The following is a 20,459-nucleotide window of genomic DNA, read 5'->3' on the forward strand; positions in this document are numbered from 1 at the left end:
TATAATAATAATAACCTAATGAGTATATAATAGTACAAATACTCACAGAGGATATTTTTAAGTATTAATACTGCTACCTTTAACATTTTACGTATATTTCCTAATTATTCAAACATGTTTATACTAACTTACATTTTTCAATGCGGGGTTTTTACTTGTAATACAATATTTTACACGGTGTTCTTCAGTCAGTGATCTTGAACTCATCGCACCAGGTGATAATCTTTGCAGAAAGATGGAGACTTTTATTGTGAAGTCTGCGAGCGAACCACCACCGGAAGTGTTTGTCGTTATTCCTCGAGCTCACGCTGCCACTACAACCGACTGCGCGCTGGCTCGGCTAGCAAGCGAGGAAGATGCTAGACAGAAATGGCGGTGACGGCAAGGCGAGCAGCATGAAGTGCTGATGCATTACACGGACCGAAACTCGCGACTGCCAGGACAACGTTGGGAAAATGACAATGACGTCGAAGTAGGACACGTTTTGTAACTGTCACTACAAACCTACAACACCTTCCCGGGAGAGTTTTCATCTTGTCAGCGGAGGAGAGAGAACCTCACCGGGAGCATGGCTTCTCACTGCAACCAGGTAGCTAAGCTAGCTGGCTAACGTTAGCCTACATAACAACTCATGCTTCCCGCCGTGAAACGTTATTTATAGACTCGCGACCGCCCCACATTAGTCCAACACTCAGAGCTGAAAGAGAGCCGCGCCGTGGTGATATTTCAGCCAGGTGTGTGTCGTTATTTGAAACATCTGGCTGGTCGTGTCATTGAAAGTGTAAGCACTGAAAAGTGCTTGCTAATGCCCCCCTAAGCCTCATTGAAACACCACCAGCATGGTAGCTAACAGGCCCCAGCTCCCTCCATTCAAATGAGCCAGCGCTGCTCTCTGCTGCACTTCTTAGGACGTGACAGCTACGTTTGGCGAAATGACACGAAAGCGTGTTTAATCTGAACCCAGTGAGACTTTGGGGTGAAATCCCACGAGTGTCATGTTTTATTTCTCAGAGAAAAGTGAGACAGAAAACTGCTGCGTGTGTGCATGGCCCACCTGCTCAGACAGGCCTTCCCCCAGCGCATATTCTCCTCACTGCTAATAACTGCTGAGTAGTTTGGCTCTGGGCTTTTAGGAGACACAGTGACGGGTTTGTTGAGAGTTTTGCATGAGATAATTTTCCGTTTCTGAGGAGCTGTGAGGTGGAATAGAACAATATGTCGCTGCTCATTTAGCTCTTAGCAAGCTAACAGCCCTGCACAGGTGGTGCGGTTTTACAGTCAGTCCGCTAGCTGGTTAGCTAAATAGAAATGCGACAGTGTGGGCCTTCGTTCATAGTGAAGATTTTTTGGATATGGGGACAATTAAACCTACGATGGAGCGTGCACGCTGCCGGCAGGGTGTGCGGTTACACCCCCGGACTCCGCGTGACTTAGATCGGAGGTAATTTAGCAAGTTTGGTGTTATTTGTGAGGAAGTTAGCTGTCATGTGGGAAGGCCCGTTTTTGGAGTCTAGCTCTGCATGCAGAGACTTGCCAGGGCTGAAGTTTGTAGGAGTTCACCGAAGATAAAATCCACAGTGTAAAAACTAAATTCATGCTCCATGTGTCTCTGTCAGTTAAAGAAACTAAACATGGCTCCAGCCCTCAGTGAAGACATATTTCTCCATGCCTTCTCACTTCTCCCAGTGTTTGAATTGGCCCACTGCTCAGCAAAGAGCTCAGGAGGGGAAACCCTCTCAGCGTCTCTCACACTCTGCTCAGCTTCATTAATCCTCTCTGATACTCTGATGTTCTGTGTAAAAGCAGAAGAGTTTGTACCATATCTAAGTATCAACAGACAGGGCTCCACATTAACAGTCACACAGTGTCCTCGGGGCGACAGGATTTGGACCCCTGTCAACTATTTGGTTTGGTTGCCCCCGTTGGCAACTGTTTTTCCTGTGTAACAAAAACTCCTCCAGTCTATCAAGTCGACCAAATCCTCATGAAAGAAAAGTTGTTGAACAGGTGGGACAGAGCGAGACACCTGCAGCTAAAGGGACATTTCTCCCCAGAGGATGAACTCAGCAGAACAGGTCATTCTGGAAATACTTATCAATACTTTTCTGTATCTGCATCTGGAGATAGAAAAAGAAAAAATGGAAAGTATGACAGCAGGCGGCAGGAGTGTCTGATCATCACTTCTCCTGCTGATGAATTATCTTGTCAATGTGCCACCTAAAGCAGAATGCTAATGTATTTTTGTCTAATTAGTAGAGACTGTGAAAGACGACGAAGAGTAAAAATAGATTTCCTGACATTCAGAAAGCCATTAGAGGAAAAGAACAGAAATGAAAATGATCCATCTCTTTGGTTGTTCAGTTTGAGCAGGTGTTGGTTTCGATGGTAGGTTTTCTAACATTTATTGCTTTAATTCAGGTATTTGTCGCCTGTGTAGCTTCAACACGTTACAGCTTGTGCCTCTTCGCCTTTAGAAATGATATATTAAAAAGTCATTAAAGGAACATGGCAGGTGTAGTTTATTCCTCTCCACTCGTCAGACTAGTAAACAGGGAGCACACTCACATGGATCTGCTCTCCTCAGGTTAGAAATCAGAGAATAAACCTCTGTAATAAGTAATCGGTCGCCCGATGTGATTGCATGGCTCTCAGGCACTTTTGCAACTTTTAACGGTTATTGCGACATCCTTATTTTTTAATGTCTATTTTTAGTTCAGCCCAATGCACCGCCAAAGCATAAATCTGTGATAGTAATCCTCAGCACTCCTCCTGGGAAAAGTACACACTGAACACACAAACAAATCAGACTGTTGTCCAAAGTTTTCTGCTTAGTCATGCCAAATGCACAGAGAGAGTCACAATCGTTAGCATGATACTGAAATATCTCAGCAGCTAGACCCTGATTTACTCATCAGTTTCATCTGTTCTCACCTACAGATCAAATATTCACTTTTCCAACACACATTATTCAAAAGTCCTGATGTTCTCTCATTAGTATGTCACATTAAAATGCTAAATAAGATGCTAAATATTAGCACACTGTGTTTTCATCATCAGGTAATCTGCTGATTATTTTCTAAATGAGTTGTTCTGAAAACATTAATCCATAAAGCAGAGTGAGTTGTATCAGACTGTATGAGTTGTTCATATGAAAGTTGCGGCTCATTGTGTACAGTAATTAATGGGGACTGGTTGAGGGGTTGATAACAGGGAGCAGCAGAAAAGGGTTTAATTTGTACACAGCAGCACTAATTGTCCCCTGGATAATTAATATCAGGTGGTTTGTGGTGGAAACTGTGGTGCCAGTGCCATCCTGTTAACTTGATCAGAAAGTACAAATAACTTTAAATAAAGAGAGTAATGGAGCAGTGAGGTGGCCTGTTGTTCTGGTCTGATAGCACCTGTCTTTACACAGCATCAATCAGAGTAATTCCTCTCCTCCAGTGTCTCCTCTGTTTCATGCTTTGTAATCACTGTGTCACAGTATTACTACACCACACCGATATGCAGGCACAGGCACGCTCCAGAGATTCATTGAAAACTAGTCTGACCTTATTTGTAAGTGGTGCTGCTGCATTTTCCTGCTCAGCCAAGTTGTCCATTAATAACACTGCATACCAGTTAAAGAGAATGAGCTCAGTAGTGCGGCTGTGTCCCCTGTTATGGTGAGAGTTCTCCCATTGTCTGAGCAGTAATCTGTGTTCTGGGGTATTAAACTGATGGGATCCATTTAGATCCAGAAAGTTTTCTGTGACCCTGGAGTCAGTTTATTTTGGACGGGGTTGTTAACAAGTTTTCATCTTATTATTTCCAGTAGCTGATGTTTGTAGACATTATCAGTTACAGTTTAAAAGAGGAAGTGATGTCAGTTTCTAAACCTTCTCCTGAACGTCCTGCTGGACCTTAGTCACACTAAAAGTAAATGCTTATTGAAACTCGTTAGGCCTTTCCCTGTTATATCCCTGTTGTGTGTGTGTGTGCGCAGGTGCGTCACTAAACTGTTGAAATCATACAGATGGCTAATTTGTTGTAATCCTCAGTCCAAACGAACAGCAAGGGAAGCTTAGTGTGGTACGTGTGGCACGCCTGCAGAAAGAGGCAAAGGGACATTCTTTCTGTTGTGGCTGTATTAGCCGTCCTGAGGCCGTTGGATTACGGCTGGCTGTTTGTCGCTTGTAGTGCCGTTTCAGCAATGTGGGCCCTCGCGTGGGGCCTCGTTTGCAAAGAGTTACATATGCTTGAGCTGCACTTTCTTTTCTCTGTGCCTCCCCCTTTCACGTCCCACTGTTTATTGCGCTGAGAGGATTAACGGCGCGGTTAGTGAGTTCATTTAACCTTTTCTCTGTGGCTTTGTGTTTTAGGTGGTACAGTGGTGTTTCCCCTGAAGCTCTGAGGGTTGTCTGTCAGGGCTGAAGATGGAGTGACAGCAGTGAAGGACAATGACTAAATAAATATGCGGCATAGTGGGACAGCAGGGCAGAGTGATTATTGCATTCTTCTATTCAGTGATTAATTAAATTAAATTCTGTCTGGAGCACACCTGAGCAAACCCCCCCCCGCAATTAATTACAGAGCCAGCGCCTGTTTATCGGCTTGTTGGTACTCCAGTAATTAAGCTTGTCCACACAGACAACTCCGAGCTCTCGGGTGCAGCAGCACTTTTTGTTAACCTGATGGATGTGAGGACTTAATTTCTTAGTTTTATACACACAACGTTTATATACAAGCTAATGAAATGGAGGAGGCCAGGTTAGCAGAGACTGTGTTGTTTTTAAAACCACAGGTCAGATGTCTCCTACAGCGTCGTCCTGTCAGAAACCCTGAGGTTCAGACAGACAGGCTGCTCCTCGTTCTCTGTGTTAACGACTGTAAAATGACCTGAAAGCAAACAGTCCTGAAATCAAACCTGAGCTGTTTGTGTTAATAGTTTATGTATAACACTGCATGACTCATCACCTCATGATGTGCTTTACCTTTGCACACGCTGGCGTTGAGTCGTGGCTGAGCGACGGCTGACTCCAGTAAAAGCCTGTGTACCTAGAGATCCGATGACAGCACCTTTTTGGATCAGGTCCAGCTGTGAGGTGGAAAGTCCTTCACTGTCCACGTTATTCACCTTGATCTTTTATATTGATCGATGTGTTTCCAATGGTGTGTCACACAGTTTCCACATGTTGAATTTGCATCATGTGAGGAGAAGAGATTTATTCAGAGAAAAGTGGATGTTATCGTGTCTGTCTTTGCTCTCAGTTAACGGCTGTATCGTTTCTTCCACAGTACATCTTTGGGGAATTCAGCCCTGATGAGATCAATCAGTTTTTTGTGACTCCACGATGTTATGTCGAGGTAAGGACATGGTGGTTTTTTCATTAAGAAATCATTATTAAGTCGATGCCGTGATGGTCTGTGCCGGTCTGTCTTCTTAAACAGGAACCAGTTCATAGGAAATAAAATTAAAAAAAAAAAACACTTGAGACTTCTCATTGGCCAAAACATGTCCCTACAAAGGTGAAACCATTAGGTGAAAATAAAATGAGTGTTAAATGACAATGCTTTAATTTTCCATGTTTTATCCCTTAGTTAAAATCTAATCCCCTAACACTGACAGACCTCATAAATGTTTGATTGTTTAACTGTTGATTTCACCTTTTGTCTCCTCAGCTTCCTCCGTTCAATGACAAAGTCCCGTGCGTCAGTCAGTCTTCTGGTATGTTCGCTTCATATACACCAGATCGGTAGATGATGTTTTTGAATAATTTATTTGTCAGCATCAGAAACCTACTCTCTCTGAGGAGCTGACTACTGTCAGGCTCTTAGCTGATCTCAGAGCAGGTCTGTAAGATGTAAGCTTGAAGCCCAGGCTGAGCTGAGCTGACGTGCCTGGCAGGGAGATGCTTTTCAAGTCATTATTTTTGCATGTATTTATCCATCCAGCTCAGTATGTATATTGTTTAAAATGGATCACACACTCAGCACATCCTGATCCCCTTTGTTATTTTAAGAACACGTCAGCCATTTTTATTCTTTAAATCTCCAGCCACCTAATGAAAACTGTAATAGCAGACACCTTTCTTTGAAATGGTTGTTTGCACATGACATTTGCCTTACCTTGATCTGTATTGATTATTTAGGAAGTTACTGCACTCCTGCTGTACCTTATATAATGGAGTCTATGGGACTGCAGGTTTGCGGTGAGTTGAGGAGTCCGACACCCTGTGGCTTGACTAGCTGTTGTACGTTTGCTGTAAAACTCCAAATCCAGGTTTCAAAAACTGGTGGCTTTCTAAACCCTGTGCCTGTATTCTTTCTCCTGCCTGTTGGTCAAAACCTGTAGAGCTTTGCATGCTCAAGATACTGCCAAGTATCTCTTCTTCTCTTGCATATAATGCATTTTCACCACTGCAGGGCTCCGAGTTGATTTAAAATCGGACTGAATCCTCATGTGATTTAACAGTCACAGCTTATTTACCAGGGGCATAGTGATGGTTTTATGTGGTTGCTAACACGTGTGTAAGTTTTTAGTCTTACATTGTTAAATACATTTACAGTCATGAAGTGTGAGTTCAGTAAAACACTAACAGAAGATCTTCTAATCCCAGTAGAGGAACCTTTAACCCCTGCAGAACATCAGGGTTTACAGTCTGGATCAGCTGCGTCACAATCAAAGACTTTGATGATTTTTTCTGATTTGCACTTTACTAATGTTTCCTGTTTGTGCACCTTTTCACTTTGCACCTATCACTGCATAGTAATCTACTGTTTCAGCTGCTGTGCAACACATTTTAACTGAATAATGAAGTACATTTGTTTGTGTGTGTTGTTGTTCTGCATTGCTGAAGCAGTCAGTGACATTGACACAGAAGTTAGATTAGCTCTAAATGATAAAATATCATGTGTTGATCAGATGTCACCATCAGAAACATAAACTCTATGTGGTTCACTTACATGAACATGCTTCATGTCTCTTTTATAGATGATATTTGAGTCCAGGTCTTAGATCAGAAAAATAGAAATCTCACCATCCCAGTTTGAAAAATGCACATACATCTATACAAGACTATTCTCTAAAATGTAATGAGTATTTGAAGGAGGGTGAAGCCAAACAGGAAAGTGATAGGCCTGTTATGTCCTGTAGAGAAAAACCTGATCATAAAAGCATGTCATAGAATTCATAGCCTCAGGACTACCCTGCCCAATTGGAAATGTTAAATGTTGAATCACCCCACTTCTGGGATTCACATAAGCCCGGAAGGAATGTGGTTCAGTTGAGCATAGACACAACAGTAGCTGTTGAAGCTTAAAATAGGTCCAGCAGGATTTATTTGTTTCTATTGGTACGTCTGATCCTGTCAGAGAGCTCCCACGACTCTGGTTGAGTGATGGCTTATTTGTTGAGAAATAAGGATTTTATGCCAGCCTCTGCAGCAGAGAGTGAAGTACAGCAGCATCTGTTTTCTCTGTTTAGGATTTAGACTGTGTTAAAGACAAAGCTTTGTTTCTAATTGATGAAACTGTTATCTGCAGCAGAAGACTATCAGCACATTGAGTTTGGCGTTGACGAGGTGATGGACTCCAAGCCTGTCGGGGTGAACGATCCTTTATACAAAGTGTCGAGCACCCTCAACCCCCAGGCTCCAGAGTTCATCCTGGGATGCCAGTCGTCCCAGAAGGCCCAACAGACGGCTCCTCCGGCAGCTGACGTCCCCGACGGAACCCACTTCAACTCGCTGGACGGCCCCGACTCTGAGGCCTCAGCCATGGACAATCACCAGGCCTGCCAGGACCTGGACGGCCTCCCCGGCAGCCTGGGACAGCGAGAGAGGAAGAAAAAGAAAAAGCGACCGCCGGGGTACTACAACTATCTGGACCCGTCGGCCGGCGGCAGCAACAGCAGCGGTGCAGCGGACGGGACGCCCCTGACGGCACTGGTGAACGGACATGCGCTTGGCGGGCCGCACCACAACACTGAGGACGTGGACGGTAAGGCGTTGTCAGGGGCTGAACTTTCCACCCCTGGGCCCGTCTCCACAGCAACATCAACAGCTGCTGTGGCCGCGGCCAAGTTTGCCCCCTCTTCCACTGCCAATCAGAGGACTTGTGATAGCCCTGATGACTCTTCTTTGGACTTAACAAGTGGAGCTGCCTCTTTATCAGATGGCAACAATGCAACTTCCTCCTCTTCATCCTCCTCTCAGAGCAGAGGGATGACAGAGGGACCCAGGACTGCAGACCAGCAGCCAGATCATTTGGCTCCACAGAGCCCTGAACTCTCAGATAGTCCACACAGCCCCCGCTCCAAATCACCTCTTCCTCCTTCAGCTGCTGTGGCCCCCCCCTCTGTCGTCGCTTCCATTACGACTACTGAACTGGAGGGACAGGAGGTAGCGGACAGTGGGGTGGCCAATGGGCTCGCAGAACGTGAGCCTTCCATCAGTCCAGATGGACACAAAGAAGACTGTGAGAGTGGGGAGCAGGCTCAGCAGGTCTGCCCAGACTCTGCTGCCCAGCCAGCAGTAACAGAACAGGCCCATTCGCCTGCAATTCCAGCTGCACCTACTGCCAACCTCCCCAAGTCCTGGGCTAGCCTCTTCCACAACTCCAAGCCTCTGCCTGGGGGGCCTCAGGCCTTTGTGGAGGTAAAGAATGTTGTGGAGGTTGTGTCTCCCTCCCCTGCTACACCAGAGCAGCCTGAGAAAGTGGTGGAGGTCAAAGATGGCCCTGTCCACGTATCAGAGGATCCCATGGCCCCTAAACTCGCAGGTATTATATGAAGATGCCCGTTGTGTGTATTTAAAAAAAGCTGTCTTTATGTTATGCTAAAATCACTCCCCCTCCACTTGATGGCAGTGTTGAGACAAAAGTACTGTTGGTGCTCTGTGTGTTTGAACATGAGTGTCAGCTCCTAAACAGAAGTGATGAGGCTTGATATTCTGCTGCTGATTATCTTCTGTCCTGTGAGAAGTCTGAACAGCTCAGGTCGCTCAGCAGCGCCTCGTCACAGGGAAAGGTCTTACACATGTTGATTCAAGAAGTGAACACTAGATGGTGGTGCTACATCCAGAATAGCTGTCAGATACTAAGTCAGGTTGTGTGTGTCATTACCCAAAACCATCAGAAGAGGGCAGGGAACACCTCACGAGATTCAGGCCTCATGAGAGGAGGAGGGTTTCCTCAGAGAGCTGCAGCACAGGTGTATGTTTCTGTTTCTCATTTAGTAAAGATTCAGTTTGTATGTTGTAGAGGCGTCTTCCTTTTAAAGAGGGACATACAATATGTTGTGTGTGAATGCTGAAGGCTGGAGACATTATTTCAGGGTGCAGGTTAAATACCTTGAAATATAACACTAATGAATAATCACACATTCCCTTCATAGCTGCAGTTCAGATGAATTTGGCGTCTCGAGTGTTTACTTTCCAAGAAAAGGAGGCGTAATACTAGGAAACAGAAACAACAGCGTATTCACAAACACAACACAAGCTGGCAGTTTGATGGCAGCTTCATCATTTACTGAAGTGAAGCCAGATCGTTTCTGCCAAGAGGAGAAACATCTCATTGATCAGGACAGGCTAGAAACAAACGGACGCCAAGCCACAGTGGTTTGGCGTCATGTGGAGTGGGATCAGTTGAAGTGAGTGCACAAACAATCAGTTAAATCTGATGTGAGATCAGTGTGGGGTTCATTTATTTAAGAACAGATACAAAGTCTTCCTGCACTGTGTATTTTCTGCCTCTGAGAAGCAGTGTGTGGTGTTTGACATGTCAGATAAACCTGATTCTGCTGCATGTATGCACATGGTTGTGTTGTAGTTTGTTTGTTTCTGCCGCTTTGGTTTGAGTTCTGCTTTGAACACAACATTTTCAGCACTGTCTCTCTTCATTAAGGCACCGAGCACATAACTATAGAAGTTTTATTTTACGGTGACAGTGTGTTCTCTTTTATAGGTGAACGTTTTACTTGGGTGTGCTCATGAAGCAGAAAGTCTTGTGGCTGTATTTTTATCTGCAGAACATGATCTCTCAGGTCATATCCTCATCTGTCATACAGACTCGTACTGTTTGTTTTCTCTGGGAGAATTGTGCAGCTCAGTGAGTCTACAGACTGTAATCAACCAGAGGAAGATGGAAATGTGTCCACACTGTCAGAACTGTGCATTTTATGTGTAGAGTTGAGTCTGCAGCATCACAGAGCTCCATGTGAACCTCAAAGAGAGCTACAACACACAGACCAGCTGTTCATACTCTCTGTGAAACTGATGGGATTGATTGAAAATAGTAATATGAATGTGCAGCAGAGGTTGAACTGGGTCAGAGATGGTCCTGGGTTTGTATGTAGTCATGTCACAGAAAACCAATGTTAGAAAACGTTGGCACACAGCTCTGTGACTCTCCACAGCCTCATTATGTTAGTTTGACCCACTGGCACTTCCTGATTTAAACACTTTTTCCTTCGTGGCTGTTGAACCACCTCAGGATATGTTTAATGACACCGTTTCACAAATGGTTAAGCACTTGCATGATAAATGGATTCTAATTAACAGAGCTACATACGCTCAGAGAAGAGAAATGGGTCTGTTTAAAACCGTTTAAAACTTTGTTCCAGTGTAAAGTGAGTTTGTAACTTGTTCTGATGATACTCTGCCTTTTCTGAAGCAATAATTGGAACTATTTACATGTGCAGACTGAACACTCTGATGTGTTTGTATTGTGTATATGTGTCATTGTTCTTGTCCTCACAGCCACAGAGACAGTGTTCTTCCTTTGTTCATTTTCCTGAATCGATTGTGTTAACGTCCACGTTACCATGGGAGCTGTGTTTCTGAATGACAGCCTCCCTTCCTAGGCGTGGTACAGCAGGCCCTCGCTCTGACTCCAACAGTCTCCTGTGCTGTTGTCACAGGAGGCAGGGATAGGAGGAGGAACATCGCTCAAATCAAACTTACTTCCTGTGATTCATGAGTGAATTCTGTGTTGTAATATTCACCACTATCTAACTGTAGCACGTGGCTGTTCACTAGTCGTTGCTCTCTGGTTTAAGAACATTGTGTTTGTTTGAATCCCCAGAACTTATTGAGAATGTGAAGTTGATACATAAACCAGTGTCTTTGCAGCCGAGAGGACTGATCAACAAGGGAAACTGGTGCTATATCAACGCTGTATCCTTTCACTCGCTTCTTTTAACCCCTCTGTACACCTCTCTGTCGTCAGGTCTCATATCAGCACAAAGGATAAATGGCAGACAAAGCTGTTTAAAAATAGTGCACTGTTGTGAAATGTAGTTGTTTTTCTTTGGTTGACACTGACTGAGGAGTGAGTCTCAGCTCTGCCAGCAAAACTCCTCAAATTTCACTTTTCTTCTAAGGAAAGATCAGATCACATTCTCAGTGACTGATCTCCTTTGAACAGCAGCAATGAGTCAATCAACAGCTTCCACTGGATTTATATCAGGGAACATTAGACAGTGCCTTAGACTGCAGAGAATAATACTGGGCCCTATTTTGACATTTTAAAGACAAAGCAATGAATTAGAAGATTAATTAATAATGAAAATAATTAGTTGCAGCCTTAATGGGAGAATGTGAGACCTATCCCTTCTGCACTCTGATCAGAAACAACAACTAAAAAATACAAATAGCCACAAAATGACATCAAATCAGAACTTATCAGTTGGCCTGTGATAGTTTTTCAGTGTGTTTCCTCCCTGACTCTCAGCACTCAGACCCTACAGGCCCTGATTGCGTGCCCTCCCATGTATCACCTGATGAAGTCCATTCCTCTGCATAATGAAACGCAGAGACCATGTACCTCCACACCCATGATAGACAACTTGTAAGTAGCATTTCTGCAAGCTAATCTCAAACTGTTCAAAGGTGTTTTTGCTCACACATGGTTGTTTGTTTGTGTCTGACAGTGTAAGGCTGGTGAATGAGTTCAACAACATGCCTGTGCCATCTAAAGCCAAACAGCAAGGTGAGATCTGACGGTGACGCGACATGTCCGGAGACGTCTGCTGTCATTTTCTGCCTGCGTCACTGACCATGTGTGAAATCTGTGTCCACAGCTGTTGGCGATAAAGTCATGAAAGACATTCGGCCTGGTGTTCCTTTTGAGCCGACGTACATTTACAGACTCCTCACTCTCATCAAGTCCAGTCTCTCTGAGAAGGTATTACACATCACTTCTGAATGACCACTGCTTAAATACAGCCTCAGTAGAACAGACAGTGCCTGACAGTGGTGTTCTTGTCCCTTTTTTAAGACGTGTTTGACAGCTCCCCTGAATAAAGGCAGTGAATGCATCACACATGCTGAGTCAATCCTGATTCAGTTTTAATGAATGCATTAGCTTAGTCTTTCTCCCTGTCTCTGTTTACCTCTGTGAATGCACAGTCAGTGTTTGCATTCTTTGTGGAGTGTTTTAATTGCTGCTCATGTCCTTATGCTGCACTCTCAGGGCCGACAAGAGGATGCGGAGGAGTATCTTGGCTTCACTCTCAATGGACTGCACGAGGAGATGCTAGCATTGAAAAAACTAATCTCGCCTCAGGAAGAGAGTAAGCATCTTTTACCATGTCCCAGTCAAAACCATTTCCCAATGTTATTACAGATGTTGTTTCATTGAATTCATCTTCTTCATGTCGTCGTTCTTTTTTTTTTATGGATGGACAATGCTCCAGATTTTTCTTATACAGAAATGAAATGTGTATTATCATCTTAGGAGAGGAGTTCATTTAACCTCAAAGTGCTTTATCCTCACTGGTGTTTTTCTTTCTTTTCCTGAGCAGAAGCCCCCACGCCCAACGGACCAGAGTCTCAGCCGGGTGTGGAGGAAGACGTTGCTGATAAGGAGGAAGAAGGCAGCGAGGATGAGTGGGAGCAAGTTGGCCCCCGAAACAAGACTTCCATCACTCGTCAAGCTGACTTTGTCCGCACACCCATCACTGATATCTTTGGTGGCCACATCAGGTACGTTGACAGATGTGTTTTTGAACATGTGAAAGGTAAAGGACAGGATTCTGATGACTGTTTTCTTTGTGCATCGCTTGTTAGAAACATTTAACTGCTGTTGGTTTTGGCTCCTGTTCCCAGTTAATACGCCAACCCCTTGTATTAAGTCCATGTGTGCATGAGTTGGTTGTGCAGCTCCTGACGTAAAGTGTTTGACCTCTGTTCATGGTCATCATGAATCAGTCTGCCACCAGCCATCTCCATCTTCTTTCACCAAACACCACAGTCCTTCAGAATAACAGCCACTGAGGCTCAGCTGTGGTCACGAGTCTCGACAGCAAGACGTGGGGCAGCCATCCACAAACAAAGGTCTTAGCTTTCAGACAAATTGGAAAGTTAAGAACCTGTGCGGGTGTAGTTTGCCTAAATAATATGTTCTGTGAGGTTCTGGTCTGGCACAGTCCTGGTCTATGCTGGTTGCACAGTGTCTTAGAGGATTATTTTTTCTGAGATGGTTGTGACCAGAGAGAAATGGAATACAGGAGTGTGTGTTTACAGAGGGTTGTGTGTATGCCCACTGAGCTTGGCTATAACCCATGAGTTTCTCCAGAGAAATTGGTTTGTCTTGAGGAATCACTGCTACCATTTAAACATCATTTTGCCCCATTTTGAGTCTTTTAGCTGAAACATTTGCCTGCAGGAGCATCCGGGGTCAGATCAGGATGAGTCTGGAATCATTCATAAAGGTTGACTCACTGCAGGGTTCCAGTGTCAGGAGATAACACAGGTTCTCTAAATGTGTGTTTTGGTTCTTTGTCAGATCGGTGGTGTATCAGCAGAACTCTAAAGAGTCGGCCACTCTGCAGCCTTTCTTTACCCTGCAGCTGGACATCCAGTCTGAGAAGATCCGCACTGTCCAGGAGGCTCTGGAGACCTTGGTGGCACGGGAGTCGGTCCAGGGCTACACTTCTAAAACCAAGCAGGAGGTCGGTCACATCACAACATAATTAAATGATGTAAACCACATTTTATTTTTGTGGTTTTTAGTTTTTGTAATGTTCACTGACAGTGGGTAAAGGTATTTCTAATGCTCACAGATATTTGTGATTTGATTTACTTTAATAGAAATGTTTTGGTGTTTGGTCTGTGACAGTTTCACTTACAGACCAAGAGCAACCTTTGTTATTTATTGATTTAATTTTCTTCACAAATATTTGTTGCCTTGAATCTGAGATTCTACAACTGAGGGAAATAAAACTGTCTGAAAGAGTACAGACAGTGAAACAGCCAGTGCAGTGAACATCTGCTGTCCAGCTGTTTAATGGACATTTAATGGACATCACAGAAACCCGTCATCGTTTTAGAGACAGTTCAATTTGGTCCAAAGCCTAACTCTTGTTTTTTACGCTTTTAAATGCCCCAAACTGAGATTCATGAGTCACTGCAGAGTCCAGCAGCTAAATGTTCCCTCTTGTTCTGTTCCAGTGTCGTTCTCCTTCCTGTGAAGTTTATTATAGGAGGTTTCTGTTGATAAATCTCTGTTGTGTTGTACACACAGTGTGTTCACAGTGTGTTCCCTGACTGCTTGTCCTTCTGTCCTGGTTGTCAGATTGAGATCAGTCGGAGGGTGACTCTGGAGGAGCTGCCCCCTGTCCTGGTGCTCCATCTGAAGAGATTTGTCTTTGAAAAGACCGGAGGCTGCCAGAAACTGACCAAGAACATCGACTACCCTGTTGACCTGGAAATCAGCAAAGGTACCAACCGCAGTGCGCTCCTTCTTTCTGATGATCTCTCAGCCTGTCTACATGTGTTTCTTCATGCAGCAGCTTTTTATATATTTCTCTACTGTTGATGTCACCCAATCATGACTGGCCTATTCAATTTAAGACATGTGCACAAGAGTCAGTTTCCACTCAGAACTCCAAAGCCTCGATAAGGAACAAAGTTATAAAACATGCATCAACGGGCTTCTCAATTTGAGCTGTAGATAATGACTTCCATGAGTTGGCCAATCAGCAGCCACTGTCAGAACGCTGGTTCCCCAGAGAGAGACTAATCTTTTTAATATCCAGAGAGACTGAGCGGTGACTTGTCCTGAAGGGGAATGATCTATCTGCTCAGTTTGGAGTGACGCATGAAAAAGACACACAACATTATGCACTGATTGAATCAGATTGTAAAATGATTATCAGACGTAGCTGAGGAGGAGGCGCAGAATGAGACGGGGTCACAGTGTTACAGTGAAGTCTGTAGGTTTTTCACCATTTTGTGCAAAAACAGATTCTGAAATTAAATTGTAAAGTTTTCTCCGACCATCTACAATGGCGTGAAACCACATTTGGTCGAATCGTGCAAACTCAGAGCAGCAGGCTCTTATCCTGCGTCAGCGTGACACAGCATTAGCTAAAGTCTGAACACGGTGCAACACATTGTGTGTTCAATTAGAACTGAGGCAGTGGTTCAGAACCTCTGGGCTGATCAGTGGATTTTCCTAATTGTGATTTTCTTTCAGATCTCTTGTCCTCTGGAGTGCGGAGCAAAGTCGTGAAAGGCCAAAGAACTTACAGGCTCTTTGCAGGTGTGGTTGTGTTTTGTTGTTTATTCACTTGAGTCACATTGTTTAATCTCCATCACCCACCAAAATAACAGTGCTGTAGTAAAGTGAATGTTAGAATGAACCAGAATACATCTGGCTGACCGTAGTCCTTTGATTCCACATCAGGAAGTACTTAGAGATCATAACAGACGAGAGAAATGTTTTGGAATAAGTTGTTTTCTTTTCCATCTGAGAAAAAGCAAGCAAGAAAAATATGTGTTGAATAAATGGAGAAGGAAAAAAACCCAAACTAGTATGAATAATGATCAGGTGTGATGGATGTGGATTGAGCTGTGTCCCTTTAGCCCCAGAGATCAGTGAGCCTTTTCAGACTCGATGAGGAGATGAGAGAGAAATCGTGTCCTGTGTGAACCAGCGAACACTCGACTCCTCTCACTCATAGTATCAGTGCATTGCAGGTGAACCTTCAGGCTGAACTGATCAGATGAACTGATCACATTTTCCACATTTCTCTAATGTCTTTTTCCTCTGTCAACCAGTTGTGTATCACCATGGGAACAGCGCGACAGGCGGTCATTACACCACGGATGTCTTCCACATCGGTCTTAACGGCTGGCTGCGCATTGACGACCAGACGGTGAAGGTCATCAACCAGTACCAGGTGGTGAAGCAGACTGCAGAGCGTACCGCCTACCTGCTGTACTACCGCCGCGTTGACCTGCTGTAGACACACACACAACACACCCCAGCACACACACAACAATACCCCGATATATTGACAAACGCACACAGACATACACGCTCTACATCTCCACACGACACAGACACACAAAACTAATGAACAGGAACACTGCCCAACTTGTTCTCTTGCGAGATTTTCCTCTTCCTCCCTCATGTCCCCGCTTTCCTGAGAACCAGCTTTTCCAGCACCCTTCTCCTCGTCTCTTTTCTTTTCAGAAGAAGAGAAACAAGCTGCATTCACAAAGATTTCCCTGTGACTGCTCTCTCTTCTCTGTGCACCACTGCTGTGTTATTTTTTTTTTTTTTCTTTTCCTTTTTTTGTTTTACTTTTAAAAAGCAGCAAGGAAGGACTGTTGAACAGACAGAGCTTGGGGTTCCAGGTGAGTCTCACCTGGCTGAGCACTCAGCTCGGCTTAGATAACAGTGGACTCACTCACACGGGAAGAACTCTCTACCACAGGCTGCAGGTGGACTGCTGGGGTAATTTCTCTTGTTTGAATTACCTTTTTTAAGGAAATGACCTAGAAGTATCAGTGTTTGCCTTTTAGTAAAGGAGAACTGTCGGCCCACCAAGTCCGCCACAGTTTGAAAGCCTATTTGAATTTGCCCTTGTGCATTGAAAAGGCCCAGCACCAGCATTATCATGAGTCTCTCCTCCCAAGGCCAGATTGTCTTCTTCGCTGCCACCAACACCAACAAGTCCTCCTCCACCATTTCCTCACTTTTACGATGCTTTTAAATCTAGGTACTCGAGCCATCCAAAACAGGAAGAAGAGCTGGTTCACTGAGGGGGAACTGAAAAGCTTCCTCGTCTGAGAGACCCTCGTTGTGGTATCTGGGTTTAGATTTAGAAAGACTATCTAAAAAAATATTAATGCGCTTTAGAATTTAATAACAAATATGCTTCTGTGCACAAAGTATAAACTGATTGATGATTACGATATGACAGGCAAATGCATATTTTGCAAATATTTAGATTAAAATGTAAAAAAAAACAAAAAACAAAAAAAAACCTAAAAATATAAAATCTAGCTGACGGAAAACTTGTTTGGGTCCTAAAAGACTGCGCTAGTTTTTAGACTCAGTTCTTGCACTGGAGAGATGGCAACCAATCAGATTCCACTGCAAACCTGCCCTCGTTTACTTTGTACATTTCCTCCTCGACCCATTTTTCTTTTTTGTTTTTTCTCGTCTAAAGGTTCCACCTGTGTAAAGGTGGTTTATCAGTGTAGTTCTGAGCCACACCACCCCTCTTACCCCCACCCCCCAACTCAGCAGAAAGCAGAGGGGAGGGGCTGGGGGCGGGGGGCTGCCTTAGGTTCAATGTGTGATGTTTTTCCACTCAGCGTACGAGTCTAACCCTGACATCAGGCGGCAGCAGCAAGTCTACAGTCTGAAGAGTTAGGGGAACGTACCTGACACCTGTGTTTGACTCTTTAGTGGCTCAGTGTTTTTCTCTGAGTGTGGAGGGGAGGTGGGACGACACCTGCGCTCCGCTCTGCAGAAACACCCCCCGGACATGCGCACAAAAGGAGATAGTGTTTGCTTTTGTTGAAGATATTGATTTTGGATCATTCATTGATTGTGATGATTTTTGTTTGAGTTACTAAAAGATGTTAGTTATTTTTTTCTTCTTTTCCTTTTTTGTCCTTGATCATTATTGGATGTCCCTCGCTCTGGCTCCCCTCAGAAAAATCTGCTTGCATTTGAATTGGTGTTTGAAAAAGGAAATTACACAGGCTAAAGCACAACAATGAATAAAATCAATCTAGTTCTTTGCTTGATATTTATTTCCATTTTTGTCGTTTTTCATCTTCTTTTGTTTTTTTGATTTTCTTTTTGTGTCAGACCCATTTCATTCCAACCACCAGTGTCACAGCCTCAGTATTAACCCTCTACAAACTGTAATCAGCTCCAGTATTCCTCCACCGTTTAGTCCTGTGTTCTTCACAAACTCCTGTCTCAGACTTTTGTCTCACACACACCTGTCCATGAATAAAAACAAGGTACACAGGTGAGAAGGTGGTTGTCCCACGTCTTTGTTCAGCGTACAAACATGTTGATGTATCAGAGCAGTTTAAAACGTCCTTCACCTGTTTGTTAATTCACAGACCAATTTTAGCTTCAGTCTTTTCAAGGTCAAATTAAATGACACGAGATTTAAGTCATTTTTAGCTTCTGTGTGATAGAACATCATCCTGTGGTGCATTTTGACTTTTCTTGTGGGTTTCAAAGTCCGAAACCTTTCCCAGATAAACCAAAGGAAAACATTCTATCCAGGCCCTCCTGCCTTTCCTCCAGTCTCTCTTCACTTTTCTTTCTGCCTTCTCCATCCGACGTCTTGTTGCCATGTCTCGTCACACTCGTTCTCACACAGGAAACAGCATGCCGTTTAGACAGATACATCTTACAACTTCTAATGGTAGTTGAGTCGTGCCGCCGGCTTCGTAGTGATTTCTGCACAAATTGTGACATTGTTGATTTGCATCTTTTCTTTCCCCTTTGAAAGAATGTGTGGAAGTTGGGACTTTGAAAACAGACACCTTGAGCTTTCTGTTGTACAGTTTATCTCAGTCTCTCACAGCTGGTCAGGAAATGTGCTGGTGAAAATGCTTCAACAATGTCTCTCTTTTCAGTATGTGCTCCTAACACTATTGTCTGCTGGGAATTGTTGGGATATTGACCTAAAAACAAAAAAATGATTCTGTCTTTTCATTTTAAGCCTCCAGCATTATATTTTGTTTATTGTTCAAATAAAGGATTGTGCAAAAAGCAGTTTGCTGATGAGATGTAGTCTGAGGACTACGTGGCTTTCTTATGATACAGTAAATAACATGTGCAGTCTCTGACCGTGGACTGGCCTACAGAACAATGTGCACAATAAACCAAACCAACAAAACGACCCAGAGAGTCTTGGTGTACCACATGCTGTTAACTGCTCTCTTCTTCCTGTATGTCAACATATACTATGTGTAGTATTTGCAGGCCATCTCATCTCCCCCTCCTGTGGTCTGAGCAGCGGCCTCAGTGCCCACACTGCTCTCTTTACGCTGTTTGTTTTAATGGGAAGCAGACCCATCATTGAAAAATCTGCCATGTAAGCTTTTCCTGCACTAGTTATTCCTTCACTCTAGCTCGCCTTCACTTTCAAACGTACAATCAGGCGCAGGAGTTTCCTTGTTAATGTCAGAGGGAAACTAAAAGATTTGATCCTGAGGAGAAAACACTGATAGAGTCACAGTGTCTCTGCCATTCTTGAAGAATGATGGTCTGTGTGAGTGTGTGAGCTCCTCACAGGACTTTGTAAGACACATTTTCCAGCACAGGCTGTAAAGAAAGCTGCTGCTGCATGTTTGTCACCTCTCTGTAATCTGAGCATGTTGTTGGACCATTTCAGACACAAAGCATCAAAGTAATGATTCAGGGTGCAGGTGATTGAGTGCTGTCCTGGGGCAGCAGCAGATGAAAACAGCCTCCTCTATCAGGAGACAGCCTGTAAACCAGTTACCAGCAGCTCCGCATCAAAGACACACAGGTTTAATATCTGCAGCTCGAAACCTTAACGCTGTTCACCAGGTGACAGAGGAAACACCTGAGTGAGTGAGCGGGGAGGTGGATGTAGAGGCTGTCGTCAGTCGTGACCTGGCCTCCATCACCTCTCTCTGACCGTAGGAGTGATATTTAGAATCAGCCTCGTTCACCATATGGTCTCCTCCTCCTGCCCCCCTTCTAAGCAAAGTAAACAACCAGAGCTTCAAGGACCTCTGCAAGTCCCTGTATGAAGGATGGTCCAGCTGTGTGTGTGTGTGTGTGGCTTCCACCTGCTGCAGATGATAATGTCAGAGGAAACAGCTGAGGAAGTTTGAGCTGTGAAACCTTCAGCTCAGTCTGATGCTGAGGTGAAACCTCCAGTTGGACCTGATGTGAATTATGTTTCTGTGGTTGATGAATAAGAAAACCAACGTCAGGACTGGGTTTGTTCTTCACGCATCAGACTATCACCTGGAAAACCCTTGATCCTGGGTTTGAGAAACCTGGATTTGTTTGATAGGGAACTTGAAGCAGTGAAGCTGTGGTTTGTAAACACCTTATACAGATCAGTGAGATGTGAATGTGTTGTGTTCAGGGTCATCGTTGTGTAACTGCTAACGATAATAGCTCCGAGTCAGTTCTATAATGACGTCCCTGAAGGAGAGCGCACACTCACCCAACAATGT

The 20,459-nt window shown here is 44.1% G+C and overlaps 1 protein-coding gene across 3 annotated transcripts; it reads left to right on the top strand.

The window, feature by feature from the left end:
* Positions 1-306: 306 nt before the first annotated feature.
* On the top strand, positions 307-19,144 carry usp10 (ubiquitin specific peptidase 10). 3 transcript variants are annotated; one of them, XM_018683237.2, is made up of 15 exons: positions 307-589; positions 5,278-5,346; positions 5,662-5,707; positions 6,132-6,191; positions 7,525-8,760; positions 11,062-11,153; positions 11,717-11,826; positions 11,909-11,967; positions 12,059-12,162; positions 12,451-12,550; positions 12,782-12,962; positions 13,765-13,930; positions 14,554-14,698; positions 15,457-15,522; positions 16,041-19,144. In XM_018683237.2, the coding sequence occupies exons 1-15, from the start codon at positions 569-571 to the stop codon at positions 16,226-16,228; spliced, it is 2,643 nt and encodes an 880-aa protein (XP_018538753.1). In that variant the 5' UTR covers positions 307-568; the 3' UTR covers positions 16,229-19,144. The 3 variants fall into 3 exon arrangements, with proteins under 3 accessions (XP_018538753.1, XP_018538754.1, XP_018538755.1); XM_018683238.2 differs by having other exon boundaries at positions 7,528-8,760; XM_018683239.2 differs by lacking the exon at positions 6,132-6,191.
* The last annotated feature ends 1,315 nt before the right edge of the window (positions 19,145-20,459 follow it).

This window comes from Lates calcarifer, linkage group LG2 (genome assembly GCF_001640805.2).
Source record: "Lates calcarifer isolate ASB-BC8 linkage group LG2, TLL_Latcal_v3, whole genome shotgun sequence".
Classification (NCBI taxonomy): Eukaryota; Metazoa; Chordata; class Actinopteri; family Centropomidae; genus Lates; species Lates calcarifer.